At 37.9% G+C, this 19,976-nt stretch overlaps 1 protein-coding gene across 5 annotated transcripts in view; it reads left to right on the forward strand.

Moving 5' to 3' along the window:
* Window positions 1-19,976, forward strand: part of LOC139975713 (uncharacterized) — a 205,863-nt gene that overhangs the window by 169,327 nt on the left and 16,560 nt on the right. For all 5 annotated transcript variants that reach the window (XM_071983811.1, XM_071983812.1, XM_071983815.1 and 2 more), the window contains 7 exons: window positions 5,746-5,793; window positions 7,896-7,967; window positions 10,402-10,644; window positions 14,898-15,004; window positions 17,688-17,766; window positions 18,028-18,081; window positions 18,451-18,635. In XM_071983811.1, coding sequence (XP_071839912.1) covers window positions 5,746-5,793; window positions 7,896-7,967; window positions 10,402-10,644; window positions 14,898-15,004; window positions 17,688-17,766; window positions 18,028-18,081; window positions 18,451-18,635 — 788 coding nt within the window. The remainder of the gene's footprint in view (window positions 1-5,745; window positions 5,794-7,895; window positions 7,968-10,401; window positions 10,645-14,897; window positions 15,005-17,687; window positions 17,767-18,027; window positions 18,082-18,450; window positions 18,636-19,976) is intronic.

The raw sequence follows: 19,976 nt of genomic DNA on the forward strand, positions 1-19,976 counted from the left end.
GTACAAATTCTTCCCTTTATTATCTTTGTGAAAATCGTGGGGTTTTTTTTTGATAGAGAGTATCGTTGAAGGTTGATGTCGAGAAAATAATGGTAATCCACTGCATAGAGTAAGTACAAATCTGATCCGAAGAAAAGACGCCCTCCCTCCCTACTTGATAAACCTTGACATATGTGTGCTCAGCAAATTCTCTCACGATCGGGCAGAATTTCTATTCCGGTCATGGAGTCAGTAAATTTTTTTTTTCTCGGTAATCTCGGTAATACATGCCGCTGTCTTTACTGTTCAGATGTGAAATTCTAAACCTCAAGGCCCTTTGCATGAATTTTTAGTTGTTTTCCGATAAGTTTCTCGTCAAGTTTTCTTCAGTAGAAAGAGGGGAGTGGAGGGGATGAATAAATTAGGACATGACCTAAAATTGAAAATTGCTCGAATAAAAAAAAAAATGATGAAAAATCTGGACGAGCGAGACAAGCCACCTCCTCGGATGAAGGGCGGCATTTTTCGTCCTCTGCGGTGTCTTGGTTTTCTAAGGACCCTTATTGAGTCATTGATCTAATACCTTAAGCCGCACGGTAACATCTGGAATATCCAAGTGGCTGCTATCTGGCATCTGAGGAGGTGCTTGATAAAAAACTGCCCTGGGAATCCTAGGAATTACAATTAAGTAGTCTTTAGGTATTCAAGCGAGCAGTCCTAATTTCAAGAGTAGTCTTGTCTTTTTGGGGAGTATTAGAGGAAAGTTAACTTCAACAATTCCGGCAACAAACTGCTTAAGCTTTTCAGAAATGTAACTGCTGGATAATTTTGATTTTTTTTGGGGGGGGTGGAAATGGGAGATTGGAAAGAGGGGGGGAGATGCAAGATGTAGAAGTGGAAAAGGAATTGATGTTTGGAGAGGAGAATTAGGGAATCTACCTTAACAAATGTAAAATTAATACATTTGTTTGGTATATATATATATGTTTCCATTGATGTTTAACATTGTTAGACAGAAGATTAACATGTACATCTTGCCATGTTAAAAATGGTTGCATTGAAAAAAAAATCTTATCGTTAGCCCAACAAAAATAAATTTCCATACCACTAATAATAGCTGACTGTATACATATATATGAGAACATATACAATAGGAAAGTTCAGAAGACCATCTGAGTGGATTAAAGCTCCTTATTTCAGCAAGTTTCAAGTCAAATGTTAATTATCATCATTTCTGGTTTGCTGACAATCATATTTTTCAATATGTCTGACTAATTTATCAATCGTCTGACAGTCTCTGACTACTCAGGGGTTCTTTGCCACTTCCTGAGGTTAATTCCTGTACATTAATACAGAGTTGAACCTCCTAGGCTGCATCTACAACACTAAACCTAGACATCATTTGTACATTTATACAGAGTTGAACCTCCTAAAAAATTTAGAAGGAAAAAAATCAACTTTTAGTTTTGTAGCTTGAAATGAAACTTGACTGTCATCAAGCATATACTTGAAACTAACTTGATGATGTTTAACATCTAATAAATTCATTTGAAAGTTGTATCAAACTAAAGAGAGGGAAGAAAAAGGTTGCTTTGATCACAATATTGCTGACCTGGTCAGTAACCTCACTATTCTTATTACAATTTAATCATAGTTGGAGAGATTTTAACTGTTGACAAGTTGTTTTTCCCTCCTCCATGAAGAATTAACTATCTAGTGTCCTCCCCCCTGCAGGCTTAGGCCCTGATTCCCCAGAGTGCTCATAAATTTAACTCTGTTAGGAAGTGATTATTAAAACCCTCAATAAAAAAAGGTGCAGATCAAAAAACAAAAAAATCTTTTATTTTAAGTCCACTTCCCATCCCAGCCGAACAAATCCCATGCCAGCAAAATTTACTGGTATGCTCAGAAAAGTTGGGTGATGCTGTTCCATTGATTGATGTCGGTGTTGATTCTTGCTGGGATGTTATATATCCGTTCTTAGGATTCCGCGATAACACTGATGGTGCCGCCCTGCCAAGAAACATCTCTGTGGTTTTATCATCGGAAGAATTTCCATTAGTGTAAAGAGATGTCTCGCTTTTTCTCAATCTCCACTGAGTAAACAACAACTCTAGGAATCAGGAATGTACAAGCAACTCTTGCCCCCCCCAAAAAAACTGAGGGGGGGGGGGATTTTAACTACTGTATTCATGCATTGTTATATAAATCTAGCCAAATGTGTTTCTTGGTCATGGTTTGTTCAAGAAATTTGGCGAGGGATATAAATAATCCAGAATATCTTTTCAGCTCGTTCCGGTAGTAAAATCCTAGGAGGAGGGGAGGGGGGGGGGGGTTCGTAGCAGCAACGTTTTTGTTTTTCATTCAGGCTGTGCTTCTTCATGTAGTATTGGCAGCATTCCAATACCGGGAGAGAGGACCAAATATTTTCTTTTAGGAACAACTTCAGTTTATTTGGGTTAAATAATAGAAACCAAAATATTGACGAAAAATTGAAAAGTCGTGCTTGGAGGATAATTTATATGAATCCTTGGGTTGATATTTCTGGAATATGTTGTAGCAAAAGTTAAACCTTTAAATTTATTGAAAGACTCAATATTTGATCATTTATTATCGGTGATATTGTTATTCTCCTGCATCCAATTAAAGGGATGCTTCATAGTTGCATTCATTGCAAATTTTACACCTTAACTTTGTACAGTCTTATCAAGTCATTCCCCCAACTTAGCATAATTTAAATAACATTATATTACACTGGCAAATTTCAGTGTACTGCAGGTCGTTAGACTAAAACAAAAAACATACAAAATAAGCCGAATTTGCAAAGCCAATCCATGCAGGAAAAAGAAAGTAACTTTGGGGCAACCTTGAATGGTATTTATTCAGGAAAGGGGAAAAGAGAAATATTCGAACAGACAGCAGCATGAAAGGAATATGTGTTAACAACTTCCTGAAGTGAAATGAAACTCTCCTTGGGTGGAACTCACTAAGGAAGGGATAACCCTGGATGTAAATCTGAACAAATATATAGTTGAGATAAGCGAGCATCACGGGAGGATGGGTTGGCGTCGCTTAACATTTGGCACAGTAATTAAACTGTCGGTGAAATCACTTTCTTATTATTTTTTGCTTTAATGCATCGTATTTTCTCTTCGTAGTTGGCCGATTAATGGAAAATTTGCCCAAAAAAGAAGCTTTTCCTTTTTCCCCGCCTCCAGTATAGTCTGGTAGCATACCTTGTTGTTTCACACATGGTATTGTAGTGAACCATATGTTATTAATGTCAAAAGAACAGCTGTTTAGTCCAGTGACTCATCTGTAGGGGGGGGGAGGGATTTTTTGGCATTTTGTTTAAAAAATATAAATTCGGCCTTTATTATTGCCCAATTAAAATGCCCAACTAAGACCAATTAAAACTTAAACCAATTAAAATGCCCAACAAAAATGGCCAATTATTGGGCATTTTCTGTAACCATTTGATAACAATGGTAATATAAAATATATAGGGTTGTTACACCATCTGCCTATGATGGTTGGTTAGTATAATTTCAAGTTATATGTAAATAGTATGTTGGGGATATATGTGAAATAGACTGGATAGATCCTGTTTGTTGGCCATCCCACTCACCTCCCCCCTCTCCCTCCCCCTCCAACCCCTTGCCTCCACCAATCATTACAAGCTCCCTTGGTCCTAATATCATACCAATGTTTAACTTTTAGTTAACATGAAAACTTAGCTCTCCTCTGTCAACAATTCTCCTCAGAATAAATGGCTTTTGAAAATAATGCCTGGCCCTCATAATTTTGACGTTGGAAGGGCCTGGTGTTTCCATCCTAGCTGGTTCTCCTTCAGAGGCTAAATGGTTTCTAATAACTTATATATATTTTCTGATAGATTGTTTTTAAAAAAAATGATCTCTCTTTTCTATCTATTAAAAGTTATTATTAAATATTAATAATACAGTCAACAAAGAAAAATGATTTTAATAGCTGATGCATAGTTTGTATTCAAATATTGATTAATCTGTATCGTTACGAAATAAAAATTTCATCATTTCAAATCATATCACTTTATTAATAATTAGTACAAATTAATGAGTATTAATGAGTAACGAAACTTCATATCAGCCCTCAAATCTTTTATACAATTTATCAATAGCCAATAATATCAGGAGAAATTTTTTAGACAATAGGAAAAATTCCAATATCATGTATCACGAAAAATACAACACAAAGACTAAAAATCTGGGCAATTTTTTTTTTTTTTATAAATAAAGGCGATTCCTGCACCTGCTGAATATTGATTCGTTAACACCCGTACACCATATTTATTTCTGTAGTGGAGATCCCCTTTACAAGTTTGGTATGTTGGGAAAGTGAAGCCCTGTGTATGACTAATTGTAAAGGCATTTCTCTGTACTTGTATATAACAAGCAACCAGTCTGGATGTGTGTCTACCCAAACATGCTTGTAGGCAGACAGTGTTTATGTTTGTGGCTCAGCTGGGTTAACCACAACTGATCCCGCTTCAATTGACCACAGAAACCAGATCACAGACAGTTAACAAACTTATCATCCCTTTCTCAACTTAATTACTTTAACAATTATGAGGTTAAGATTTCTCAGACCTGCCATTAATTCTCTTTTAAGTGTCTTACACAAAGGGTTTTACATCTATAGAACACCCCTTTTTTGGCTCCATCCTTTACAGAGTTTGAGTCAACAGAGTCAATGTCATTCTTAAAATAAGTGAGCATCCTGAGTATTTTAGCTTCTTAGCAGTAGACTATTCTCTTGAATCAAATGATCTTTCCATTGATGGCCTTTTAATGGGGTCTTTCTTCAGACAAAGATGGACTCTCACACCTTGTCTCTGGGATAAAGAGACTCTATTTGTTATCAGGGGTATAGGAAAAGAATGTAATGAACTAGTGTGTAATTTCCAAAGGATTAGCAAGACAGATTTATTTAGCTGACTGGTGGGAATTGGGAAGTAGTAGTGGTAGTAAGTACTTGTGGGCTTTGTTACAGCCCTGGCTTATTATACTGTCAGAAAACTTGAGCCACATGTATTACACTCAGTGTACAATTGAAAAGGTCAGTGGGTACTAGGACCGTGTGAAACAGTTTGTAGAGTATCCTATCAGCCAACAACAACAGTAAAGGTGGTTTGAAAGATAGATCTGACTTTTTAAGTGGGTTGGGGGTCTTGCGAGTGAATCATGTTGTTTTGCTTCTAGGTGCCCAGGCTCTATTCTCAGGCGACTTCTGTTTGAGAAACAAAAATAGAAAAGAATTAAAAAAGTATTGAACATCTGTCTGTAAGTCGGACTTTCCTGGGTGCCTTTAACTTTTGCTTCCTGTTCAATGTTATGTTGATAGCTATAAGTAGCACAATTTAAGTGGAGCAGATACAAGGACAGTTTCAGTGGAGTTTGATTTTGGCTGGTTTGGAGAGGGAGGGGGGGGGGATCAGATGTGTGTTGGGGGGGGTGGTGGTCATAACCGAAAGGTGAAAAAATACAAAATAACATAAAAGTTTTCTGAAGAATGTTCTGTGTTGCATTATTGTGAAATCAACATTCGTCACTATCAGAGTAATATATACATACATATATATATATATATAGATATATATATGAATATATATATATATATATGAATATATATATATATATATATATGAATATGTATATAAACAATTTTTTATATTTTTTTTTACAAAAAATAAATAAATAAATTACGGTTTTATTTCTTCTTTTACAGAGTGACAGATTGGATGAACAAAGGTGTTCATTACCGTCCGTTTTGCAGGTGAGTTAAAAAGAAAGAAAAGGATCTATCTTATTACAGCCTGATTTTGATTACGCGAATATAATAATTATGGATTGAATGATTAAAAATAGTAATTTACTGTGTTGACTTGCACATTGGACATCGTATGTGTGGAGATTCTGTCCTTCCAGATTATAAAAAGATATTGCAAGAAAGGAAGGAAAAATTAAAAGATGAAAAGGAGAAGGTAATTTCCTGCGTGTAAAATTACGTGATCTTGTCTCGTCTATACTAAAATTTGAAGTTTGTCTGGCAAGTTGTAGAACCCAAATGGGGAAGTTGGTGGTATCTTAGGGGGGTGTTAGGGGTATCCTCAGGGGGTGTTGGGGGTACTCGTTGAGGGAGTTGGTGGTACCCTTAAAGGGAGTTGGTGGTACCCTAAGGGGGAGTTGGTGGTATCCTCAAGGGGTGTTGGGGATACTCTCAGTGGGGGTTGGTGGTACCCTAAGGGGGAGTTGGTGTTACCCTAAGGGGAGTTGGTGGCACCCTAGGGGGAGTTGGGAGTACCCTAAAGGGGAGTTGGAATACCCTAAGGGGAGTTGGAATACCCTTAGGGGAAGTTGGGAAGGGGGTCGGGATAGGAGGGGATTGCATTGTTTACATGGGCTTCATTTGGATATAGCAATGGCTCACATACTTCTGACATCCATTGAAGGAAATTTGATAACTTTATGGTGAATACAGACTTACACTTGAATAATTATTCCGCTAAAGTGCGGCCCTCACAGTAGGGAGAATACGTCCATCCAGATATCTATGTAAAAATATCCTGAGTCATTAGATTGATACAAGTGACATTTCCTGAGAGGAAGCACTGTCCAAGGTTAGCAAGAGATGCAACATCCGTATTAAATTTAATCTCTTGTGCTGCTTGCTGCTCAATGAGGATGGAGGGATAGGTCGCATCATCCACAGATGCTCATCCAGGCAAAGGGTCGTAGAAGAGAGGAGATTAGCGTAATGCTGTCACGTTTATCATGTTAGAATGTATGCGACAGGGAAAGGAATGCCTCAATCGGATGGATTCTTGGAGGGTTGGGGGAGGAGGGTTGGGGGATGGGGTTGGGGGAGGGGCATGGAGATGGGGTTGTTGGAGGGGGTTGGGGGGTTGGGGGGATTGAGGCCTGATCCAAAGCACAATGTCATTCATAGTAAAAATAATGCCAAATAAGGGACCAGGGAAAGGTTTAGTCCAGGCTGGAAGAGGAGGAGGAGGAGCATGGGTAAAGGAATTAGAATCTGTTGCTAGATCAAACAGGGATATATAACAAAAATAAAAGTATAAGATGGAGTTGTTGGGGGGGGGGAGCGGGGAAGATGAAACTTTGCAACAAGATTTTATTACTAGAGTTCCTTTTAAAGGGATGTGTGAGATCTGTGAGGGAAAGCAGTTTATCAAGTTTTTGTTTTTGTGTGGTGTCATTGGTGGAAAGAGGGAGAGCACTCTATGTTCATTCTACGTTCACTCTGTGGCATTGTTGTTTAATTGTATGGGAGGTAGAGCACTCTATTTACATTCTAGGTTCACTCTATGTGGTGGCATTGTTGTTTATATGGGTATGGGAGGTAGAGCACTCTATGTTCCTTCTACGTTCACTCTATGTGGTGGCATTGTTGTTTATATGTATGGGAGGTAGAGCACTCTATGTTCATTCTAGGTTCACTCTATGTGGTGGCATTGTTGTTTATATGGGTATGGGAGGTAGAGCACTCTATGTTCATTCTAGGTTCACTCTATGTGGTGGCATTGTTGTTTATATGGGTATGGGAGGTAGAGCACTCTATGTTCATTCTAGGTTCACTCTATGTGGTGGCATTGTTGTTTATATGGGTATGGGAGGTAGAGCACTCTATGTTCCTTCTACGTTCATTCTATGTGGCATCGTTGTTTATATATATGGGAGGTATAGAGCACTCTATTTACATTCTAGGTTCACTCTGTGTAGCATTGTTGTTTATATGTACGCTTCCCCAGTCAGAATATCGACGACCATCTCACACGTATTGATCTACACGGTTGTTAAAGACTTTGATGGAATTTATTTTTCAAAATGTTTTGTCTGTTTTTGTCCTCTCGATAGAACTCTTTCAGTACACCATCCCCCAAACCAAAGAGAGTCCAAAAACAGACCAACACAGAGAGGATAAAAGAGGTAAGAGGTTGCAGGGAACCATTAGATTAGGCCAACTAGAATGGTGCCATTACTATTATTGATTATTTATTTAAACTTTAAATCCTTCCAATCTTGTTATTTATGGTTCTTTAATATTTCCTTATATTTTCATTAGTCAGTGTTTACCGCCACACCCAAAATGTTTTGTTAACGCTTGGCCTGATAGTCCTTGTGACATAAATAAGCCCTGCCTGCCCTGGCAATTAGGACAAATGTTTCCGTTAGAATTGTTATCGATAGTTGTGTTTAAACTTTGCCCCATTACATTTCATTGAAAAGACCTTGAATAACAAATGCTGAAATGAGCTAGAAGAAAGAAATCTTGGAAATATATATATTTGCTTTACAATATTTGATATTTCCTGAACGCCAGAAACAACAGAAAATATATTCTTTCGTTTCCTTCTTACATTATAACGTTTGGCAGCCAAAAATAGACTCGAAAAGAGGAAAAGAAAATTAAGTTCATATGTCAGTAAACTGGATCTTTTGTGTGTGATAGGAAAACGAAGGACGGAACTTTTTTTAGGGGGGGGGGTGGGGAATTGGAGGTTGTGCAGACATAGAAGGGAGTAAGCATTACTCTTGTTTGCGCTGATGTTTCTTTTCCTTTCAACGTACTGATTTTACAATACAAACTGCTGGTATTAGATTACCACATGCTGATATCATGTTGCAACAAAGTGACATTACAGCACAACATGCACAAATGCGTCAATCTTGTTTGTGCTCAGCAGATGTTGTTCGCATTTCAACGTACTGGATTCACAATACAAACTGCTGGTATTAGATTATAACATGCTGATATCATGTTACAACATGGTGACATTACAGCACAACATGCTGATATCACACTAAAAGGTACAGCATACTGATTCAACAGTACAACATACTGATATTACAATCCAACACTACTGATTTTACAATACAATCTGCTGGTATTAGATTACAACATGCTGATATCATGTTACAACATGGTGACATTACAGCACAATATGCTGATATCACACTAAAAGGTACAGCATACTGATTCAACAGTACAACATACTGATATTACAATCCAACACTACTGATTTTACAATACAAACTGCTGGTATTAGATTACAACATGCTGATATCATGTTACAACATGCTGACATCACACTTAGTTACAGCATACTGATTAACAGTACAACATAATGATATTACAATCCAACACTGATTTTAACATTCTGATTTTATATTAACATAATTTGGATATTAAAATATTAGAAGGCACATTATCTCATGTCCTCAATTGTTTACCTAATAGGCTGTGATTTTTTTTTTTTTTTTTTAATACTTTAGATGCCATCCCGGGTTCCCCATCCATTTCCCCTGTCCTTTTATTCACTTATCGAAACCTTAATTGTTTGATAACAGGATGTTCAATCGGGCAGAAATGCTTTCTATTTTACTTTTTAATTCATTTGCACACTGTGCTCGATTCAGTATTAGATTTCCGTAATTACTGACGGTCTAATAAAGGAGTGAATACAAATTGTTCTGTAAAGTGAAATTTTGTGTCAGTAACATTATTGTCAGTAACCTGGAACTGTTGAAAAGACATGTCAACTTTCCGGCTAAGTAATAGGAACTGGGGAGTTTTGCAGTTCAATAACCAAGATGCAAGTCAATTTAGAGATACATTTGTCGCACAGGTTTTTAGATGTTTCTTAGTGTCATGTGTTTTTACTTGCAATTCTGATTACACAGAGCAAGAGAGCCCAAAAAAAAATAATAATTATAAAGGACAATAAAAATTTTGAAAAATTAAATACACAGATATAATCTAGCAGAAATATCCCTGAAACAAACTTCTAGAAATTGTCATCTTTAAATTGCAATTTTCTCTTGGAATTGGGTCTGCTATATGTATGATGTTTGTCTCGATGCTATGGAAAGTTGGATATGCACACCAGCGCCACGCGCCGGGCAAGTGTAAGAGAGTACAGTGTTTAACATTTTCCTTAATTGGCTCTTTTAGTGAGGATGATGTCAGAGAATGTTAAGTTTACTTGTGGAATCGTAGTACAGGCTGTTTTACAATATCCATGCAGTGGTGTTGAATAGAAAAGGGCTACCCCTTCCCACCTTTCGTCCCTCTATCCCTCTATCCTTTCCCCACCTTTCCTCCCCCTACCCTTCCGAACCTTCCTCCCTCTTCCCCTTCAACACCTTTCCTTCCTCTACCCCACCTTTCCTCCCCTTCCCCTCAAAACCTGTCAAACTAGATCACCATTACTCCCATAAAAATCAAAGAATCCTCAGCAAATGGGTTGCAGTTTTGATTCTCTCATTCTCCCCTTCTTTAGTGTTTATTACTGCTCGATTAAAACCTTATTTCAAAACAAGTATCGTTTCCAAAACATGTCCACGTCTTTGCCTTTTGCAGCTGCTGAGTAAGGGCGGGCCGTACCCGAACATCATCTTACCGCCGGACAAGAACTATTGGACGGACGGATTACAGGATGTCCTCTCGATTGAGCTGGACAGGATCTCTGCCACATCCTCGGACATCGATGACATCTCCCCGGATACCAAGTCACTATCACCTTCGTGCTGTTCGGTGCCGTGCGAAGCTTCGTTGGAGGTCGACGACACGCACAGGATATACGGGAGAGAATATTACGGGCAGGTGAGATTTCAAGATCATCTCGATGATTGAACTACTAGATTTATAGTCTGATTATGAATGGACGATTCTACCTAGGTCCAGGACCGATATAATTCCCAGCTGTAGAAAAAAAAAAAATGTAAAATTTTGAACGAGTGAATCCTGTGATCTGCAATGTATAGACATGGAAAGCTAAAGTTCTCAGGTCTTGACTAATCTAATTGACAAAACTTCCATACAGGTCAACCTATAGTTTACAGTCAGTGTTACACCACCTATAAGCAGTAACAAAAGTCAATAGTATCACCAATATTAGGAGGAGGAGGGGGGAGGGGAGAGGGGGGAGTTGTAGGGGACCGCGAGAACTCCCTCTCTTGCCTCTCCTCTCCTCTCCCTATCTCTCTTCTTCTCTCTTCTCCTCCCTCTGTCATTCACTTCCTCTGCTCCTCTCCTTGGCACTGACACTACAAGTCACCCTTTAAAAGCTTTACATAGATGCTCTCAGGAATTAGTCGCATGTTTGGGGTCCTATCTATATATCGAAAGTTTTTTGATGTGCAGGGCAGGTATATCAAGCTATTTATAGATGGAGAGATACGAACCGTTTTATCAAGTTTTCTCAAGTGACATCTGGCACGTACCTGTGTTCCAATCTGTCCCATCCAATATTTCCCCAACTACTTTGGTTGGACTTTCGGATGGTGTGATCCATAGGCATGGTCTAATACAACTGATACAGGACGTCTAATTAAACGGCCCTCGAGGATCGAAACGAGGACACAGGGAGATGATGATGATACTTGGAGCAAACAGGATGCAAATATTGAGGCGTAAATATCGTCATAGGAACCAAAGAATATCACCTAATCATTGTCGTAAAGGTGAATTAGAAAGAGCAAAGTAAAAAGGGAAGTGTTTGCTTAGCTCAAGACAAGATGATTAGGAAGCTATTACGTGCAGTTAATAAAGATGGCGCCTCAGGCGGGAAGAATTGACCCTGTTATTGTCCTAATTAGGTGTTATTGTGGCTGCTACATGCACTATTATTATTCAATATTGACTGCAGTGTACAAGGTTTGATTCTGAGGATTATCCCTAAACCATAGTGAGAAAACAATACAGTAGAAAGGACTTAGAACATGGGGGGGGGGGAGGGGGATGGGATTTGGGGGGGTGGGATTTGGGGAGTGGGATGTGGGGGGAAGGTGAGATATCCCCAAAGGGGTAACCTGGAACTTATAGGGGTGGTAGTAAATAATAGCATGCTACAGTATAGAAGAAATTTTTAAGAAATGAAAAATGTTTTTTTTTTTTAAACAATTCTAACAATTGATGATAATAGCTAATGTTTTCACATATTATATTACCCTCCTCCCTCCTAAACCCCTTACTTTCACATCCCCTTCTTCAATGAAGGAATGATGCCAATTAACCAGACATAAACCAAAGAACCACGTACATCTATGTGTAGGCGTTTCTGGATTTGTTCATGTTGCCTTGCCAATTGCATCTTAGAAACATTTGACTCGCTGGAATTACTCGCTGAAGAGCATTCCAGTTTGCGCAGACAATGATCCATATCCTATACTTCATGCTTGATGGTGCTTTCTGTCTGCGTTTTGAAATCGTGTCTGGACAAAAAGAGAGGAAGCCCCCCCCCCAAAAAAAAAACAAAGCTTTGCGATACATCTTTAAAGCAGCCTTAATTTTTGTTTTCTACAATTTGGTTTTAATGTCTTTCATTTCAAGTGTTTTAACCATAGCAATGTACCCCATTAGCTTGATCACAGTCCAGGGTCATATCAAACCATGAAGTGAAATTCCAGAAAATTTGGAATTTTACCCCCTTTTTTTAAATTTTTTTTTTTTCATACATATGTGATGTACTATACTGTTATGGGAGAGTTGTCCTAGGGATGACATGGTGAAAACCTAATGAAGTTATTAAATATTTATAATAAAAATGTGACTAATTAGTTTCATTATCAGCGATTTTAATATTTCTCGGTTTGGTAAAATTGTCGACCAAAACTCGTCAGAATAGCTTTAAACGAAGAAACATTTCAAAGTTGTTTTTTTTCCCCATTTTTCCTGCGTCGTATTCTCTACCTCAAGCAATCTTAAATCAATGGGCTAAGCTTTTAAGTTGAACCAATTCTCTGATTTCTGCCGTCTGTGTTAGAAATCTTTGAAATTGATTTTTTGCTTTTGTACCATCTCAGATAATGTGGTTGTTGGGATTTAACCCTGACCATTTCCTGACGACTTCCTGTAAGGCTTTGAGCTGTAAAAATTTCATAGAGACTTCTTTTTTTTTTCAAGAATTTTTAAAATGGAAAATGGATAATTTTTCAAGTGACCTTTACAAAGATCTTTAAGATCAGTTGTTCACCTTGCTTTAATTATTATATTCCTTTCTGAAGTCCTTGAAAATTGTTTTTTTAACAAGAGCAAGTAGCAATCCCTCCCCAAAAAAGACATTTTAATAAACATTCCCATTATAATATCAAATTTTCAAAATATGGTTGCATTTGAAGAAATGGAAAAAAAATTTGCAAAATGATTTAATTAGCTCAGAGGATGCAGAATAAACCCCTCAGGGGTGAAGTACAGAGAGATCAAAGGCATTAGAGGTACAGTCATAAGAGCCTCTAGACGAAAAACTTTAAATCATAAACTAGATTCGGTTAACAATTGTTTTTTTGTTTTGTTTTGGTTAACTTTTGCAGATTAATAAACCTTCTCAATTTCTACCCTTAGGCTTTTGAAACAGTGGTCCCTGTATGACTGTTTTCCATTTTGCACGAAGACCTAATTGATTAAGCCGCCTTTTTTACAAAAAGAATTGATACAAATGAATCCTTAGGGTGCGATCTTTAGATGAAAAAAAAAATTAAGAATATCTCTTTGTTCAAAGGCTTCTTTGTTCGGCTAAAATGGATCAACTGAAAACTATTTTGTGTTTGTACTATTTTGTGTACAGTCAGGTATTACAAAAATACCTTAATATTTCTTCATTAATGGAAGTTGGTATATGAAGGGCGCTACTTAGGAACAACATCTGTAAGAATATTTTACGAATTTACAGATGTGGTTGAAAACTGTTCCTTATTTAGTATTGTCTTTTTGAGACTGGTTTTGTATCCAGGTATGATGGACAAACTTTGTTTTGCTACTGTGTAATTTATGCGTACTTCTCATTTAGAAAACGGAAATTTTCATATTTCTGTACAAGTGACAAAATGAAATTTGATTTCAACAGAGAAAAGAGAATGCCATTTTTCAGTAAATATCTTAGAAAAGTATGTTTTTCTTTAGAGTACCATCTTCATTGGTTTACATCATTTGTGTAATATTTTGACATATTAAGATGCTCCACTCTATCTGAATTAAGAACCTCTGGATTACAACCCATTGGCACAGGTATCAAATTATTAACCACTCCATCCTATACAGAAAACTGTTGTGTACAGTACATCCCACTGCAGTATCAAATTACACTTCCAAATTTTCCTTATGTTTCTTCCTTCACATATCTCCACCACATGTCCATATATCTACAACACACATCCCATATAACAATACATGATCTCAACCACATATATACCACATTTTACTCTACATATCTGTACCACAGATGTATGTCAACACATCAGGACTGCAATAATGTCCACTTGGATTTTATCTGAGTCACAAATCATTTTTTTCCTGCTGTTGTGATTATGCTACAGTCAGTTGTTAGCAACATATCTGATAAACAGATGTGATACATGGAACAAGATTTGACCTTCAGTGCCCTAGATCACAAGAGCTATTTTGAATATAACAATATTTACAGGCCCAATAACAAATTATACCAGTATCTGGATGGTTGTTCCACTTAACATTTTGAACACCTACTGTACCTGCTCATCTACTTCCATTCCCCTCCCTTCCCTTTCCTTCCCTTCTGTTCGTTCCTTTCCATCCCCTCCCCTTCCATCCCCTCCCATTCCATCCCCTCCCCTTCCCTCCCCTCCCCTCCCCTCTCCTCCCTTCCCTGGTTGTGTCATCTCAGAGAGTCACCAACTGTGGAACACACAGTAATACAACTTCAACAAGGTAGCATGTATCACACAGACATACCAACAACTTCCTTAAGATTATTCAATGTTAGATTGTGTAAATTAAGTAAATTAATCACTGGTCATCTGTTTTGGGGATTATTCAATGTTAGATTGTGTAAATTAAGTAAATTAATCACTGGTCATTCTCTTTTTGTGTTCTATTTCCAGGAGCACATAGATTATTTAGCCTTCGATGAGGACCTTGGTCCCCTGATCATGTCGGTGAGGGCAGAGAAACACAACGATGACACGGACCACTTAAAAGTCATACTAAGGTAAGTCTTTCCCTAATTCATGTTCTTGGATTAAAACGTCTTTCCCTTACTCGGGGGGGGGGGGGGGGGCGGGGGGGTGGCAAGGTCATTCTTTCAAAAAGCAAGAAAATTTCAAACAGCGGAACTGTAAAGTTTTTTCCGTCATTTTTAGATTTTTTTAAAAAAAATTTTTTTAATGTTCAAATGTCTGAAACACTGTTGGCAGTGTTTTCCCCTTTTGGAACTTAGGGTTATTAAGGCCTGAATATATTTGTAAACTTGAATGATATAAGCACCTATTTATCATGTTAAACTGTTTAGTAATGTTTGTTGACAGGTTGTTTTCTTTGTTAACAGGAAATTAGTCATAATGCCACGCTCAACAATGATAACATTCTATATTCCATTTGTGGCCAAAAAGAAAGAAAAAATAGGAAAAATATAAAGACAAGTATTGGAAGTTGAGATGGTGTTTTTGTGTATGGGGTTCAGCTCATAGGTCATGTTATTAGCTTAGTAACTATATCCATACACATTTGTCATCCAGTCGGCTTAGTAACTATATCCACACACATTTGTCATCCAGTCGGAACAAGTAATTGGCGAAGAGAGGAAGTCGTCTCGGCAAATGGTTTTTATTCGGTACTTTAATGGAAAATGGATTGCTCGGGAACAATACATCTAATCTTCGGCTAACCCGACAAGACTTAGCCTGTAATTGAGCGTTGATTCCCGTTTCCTATCGCGGAATTGTCCAGTAATAATACGTCGCAGGAAAGAGGCTGATTTATATGACTTTCAAACGAGGGCGGGGGGGTTGGGGAAATAAATTCCACTCCAAACTTCTGGGAAAGTCATCATCTTTGCAAGTCATAATAGCCTATGTGGGACTGACATCAAAAGTTGAAGCTTATTGAGTACACGGTGACATAGCAGCGATTCTTGCTGCGGTAATGGTGGTGAATGTGCTGTTTTCTCCTTCAGATGTTTCACATTTGTTAACCTATTAGAGTTATCGATGAGTCAATCGGTCATAGGTAACTAGTTGTACTTTTGTACAGTTGAATATCTCGTTCGATTGATAGACTAGTTTGTGGTTTACATGTGAGGTAGGGAGGGGAGGGGCCAGGGGGGTGGGTTATTGCTTCCAGTAGTGTCTAGTTTCTTGGTCCATTTTTATATTTTTTTTATTATTTTTTATATATTTTTTCCTGTTGGTAATCTTATGTACCCACTTAGGGTTAGGGATTTGAAATGATGAAAACTGAGGGAAGGTGTGAGTGGGGGGGGGGGATATTTAAAAATAATTAGTTTCTACATTTATAGGGATGTAGTGTTGTATTTCTCTTGGGGTTTCAGAAGTTCTCAATACTCGGAAGTTACTAGAAATGTGTGTTGTAGGCAGATTGACATATGGACATTGACTAGGGGTGTGCGGGAGGGGGGGGGGGAGGTGGGTGTGATGTAACAAGCCATGTTTTTGCTATAGTTAGGGGTACTCTTTCCACCTTGCATCTGCTCTGGATAGCCTGTGGGTTTCATCACCAGTAACAGATATAAAATCTGAAATGTGGTGTATTTTGTAGCCTTAGTTTGTTGTAGAAAACAGAATCTAGGGGATGGGAATATGTTGAGAGAGGTACAATGGACTTGGGACTTATTTTTTCGAATAAATTATATCTCTATTAATCCAAATCGTATATTAACTATAAATATAGCATAATTGTTATTCAATGGTCTGATTGATCAACCTTCACCATTCTAGGATACATAACATAAGAAATTTCAAATTTCATCAGAAGGATTATTTCTGTGTTTTATAAATAGAGTATCAAATATTGCAAAGCTTTGATAAAATCAAACAGCCATCCAATGTTTCAAGAAAAGCTGAAAATTTAGGTATCTTATGTCCCTGGGGCAGTTTAGAGTTGGTAATTTAGAAGCCCAAATATTGTTATAACTTCAATAATCTAGTTTGAAGGATATTTCTTTGGGTGTGTGTGTGGGGGAGGAAAGGTGTTGTTGCATTACCCACAAAGGTATTAACATATTAATAACACCAAATTTGTGGTTGAAAAGGGCAGAGTTGTAATAATATTATTTGATGGATTGAGGTTCAAACTTTAGAACTCAAAAAGTTGTCAGAGTTTTGCCAACATCTGCAGAAACGGTTAAACCTTAGAAGCAGAAGTTTACAAAGTCGTTTAGAAGTACTGTGACTTGGCATATAATCCAGATTGTTTTTCAGATGTTTAAACTGGGTAAAAGGAGAGGGGGGGGGGGGCTTGAACAGACATAACCGTGCATTGGTCCGCGGACAGCAGTACAGTTAAGCAAACTTTATGTGAACATTATGACTGAGTTAGTTCAAGTGACAGTCAGGAACTCTTGCAACAGTGGGATGTTATGTTTGCCTTAAAGTTTGAACATGATGCTCCTGGAGATTACCCTCAGCCTCAAAATTTATTTCCAAATATTAAAGAGTTGTGGACTGAAGAGAATAAAATTATGGAATGGTGGGAAATGCTTTGAGAGAGGTTACAAAAAGAATCTTTGTTAAATTTAATTTGTGAGTGATAACGTTTGTAAATTTCTCTAGCATTTTTGGTAGGGGAACTCTGACCATGTTTGAAAATTGATTGATTAGTTTATATGTATCTATTGATCGTGACTGTCTTTCTATGACATTATCTTCAATATTTAGATCAAAAGCCGGGACCATTTATGAAGAATTGCCTTGGAATGGGCAATCAGAGCCACTAACACCGATCAGACTTGCCAAAGTAAGTTGACCAAATGTAACATTTCTTATTGGACTATAACATGTGCCATGTGTTTGTTGTATCAGCTGTGCAAACAGAGGTCCTTGTGCAGTTGTACAACCTCCATCTGTCTCGTTACTCTGTGTACTGTCAACTGTAACCGATCGATTCAATGAGATTTATTTTACATGATTAAATAAAAGTGGTTTCAAAGGTGTGTAAATACTTTGGTATATATTTTTCATTGATTTATTCTATTTTTTTCCCCTTTTCTTTACCCAGGCCCTGTGTGACAAGGTTACAGCTGAAAGATATCAGCCAATATTGTATCCTAAGGTAAGTCAAACTCCCAAGATTTTGAAAGGGCACCTCTTGAACGATGTCTGCCAAGTTTGGGCATCATTTGATACTGAAATAAAAACGTATCAAAGATTGCAGAAGGAGTGGACAGATTGCTATTGGGAATGGTAGGTTCGAAGATGCTCCAAAATATAGATGAGTGCCGGGGGGGGGGGGGTGGGGAGAGTGGGGGAGGGTGTGGAGAGGAGGGTTGACAAGGAAGGCAATGGAGGAGGGATCAGGGAGTTGAGGATTAAGAACTTCAGGTCAATGGAAGGAGTGTCTTCCTCAACCCCCCACCCTCTTTTGGGGGGGGTGATTCATGATACCACATACCCTACGCCTTGTTCCTCTATTGTTCTACAGGCATCGCACATGATCATGAAGTACGACGAGCACTGCGTGGTGAATTCTTTCAAGTTTGGGGTGATTTATCAGACCTTCGGTCAGACCACTGAGGAGGAGATGTTTGATAACAGGACGTCCAGTCCGGCCCTAGAGGAATTTCTCTCGTTACTGGGAGAAAAAGTCGAACTGAAAAACTTCCAGGGGTGAGTGTAACATAGTACAAAAACTTGTACGAATAAGGACGTTACTTTGGCGCCGATAGCCCTGACATATGACAGAGGAAAAAAAAAAACAGGTTTGGGAGAAACCTGGCCACTGACTGTTCATGCTGTGGACGTTTAGGTTAATAGATAAATAGAGAGGTTTAACAAGTGGGAAGAAAGGAGGAGGTGAGGGAGGGGGGTGGGGTGAGGATGGTGAGATGGTAAGGAGGTGGGGGAGGGGGCTGGTGAGATGGCAGAGTCTCATGGAAATATTACAAGGAACTTTGTATTTGTTAATATTTAAAAATAAGAATGGTGTCATATATCAATCTGTGAGACAGATTATTTAGTGTTCTTCTTCATATTTAGACATCTTTGTTCCCTTGAAATCATATTTATGCAGTCATTCCTAATTGACTGGCTCCCGAACCAACAACAGAAACCTTTTAGTCTGTCAACATACGATACAAGAACAACATTGAATGCTAACTTTGTGTAATAAACTAAAGAACAGTTTGTCAGTTGATATAAATGCCTGGAATGTTTTTTATACAAAGCAGTAAAAAAGGTTTCCAGCCTATTTTGTCATGGATGTTTTCCATCATCTTTTGCTGATAGATGCGCGAGCTTTACTCGTACAATCGAGTCATTCCTCTCCATTAAGCCTGCAGGTCGTAAAAATGCTTCCTCCGTTAGTCTCTTTGAGTTAGCTTGATGTATTGGCGGGTCTCAGCGCCTGTATCGTACGTTCTTTGAAGTCGACCTAATGTAATTCTTCCAAAGTCGAATTGAATTATGTCAGAGAAACCAATAGAGCGTTTAAAAACCTGAAGCCATTTCAAAATCTTTTTTGGGGAAAATCATGATTTATTGTGGCGGTTTCTTGAGCAAAACGAAATATCAGCTGTATGAACTGTTTAAGAAATGGCAGGAAGCCCTTAGTGATTGTAAGATTAAGTGGTGGTGGGGCCGGGGAGGGGGGGGTGGGGAGGGAGCGTTTACTGAAATGGGAAGGGAAATATAAAGATAAATTTGCCAGCACTGTTGAATGAAGACATTATTTTTAATGGGTCGATTGTTTGAAAACGATTGTTTTTGTTATTCCTATGTTTACCTTGCTGATGCATCCTGAGTTTATTTTAAGAAAACTTTTGATGTCTTTTCTATTTTTAAATTCTTACTTCAACCAATGCCTTGCAAGAAAAGATATAAACATAGTTTGTTTATGTACAGGGAACAACTAATTATTTTCCGTCGTCGGTGTATTAACATTTATGGAGGAAGTAAAATGCCAAACCAACATATTTTGTGATTCGTTCGTGTCGTATTGAACTGAAGCAG

Source organism: Apostichopus japonicus, chromosome 11 (assembly GCF_037975245.1).
Source record: "Apostichopus japonicus isolate 1M-3 chromosome 11, ASM3797524v1, whole genome shotgun sequence".
Lineage (NCBI taxonomy): Eukaryota > Metazoa > Echinodermata > Holothuroidea > Aspidochirotida > Stichopodidae > Apostichopus > Apostichopus japonicus.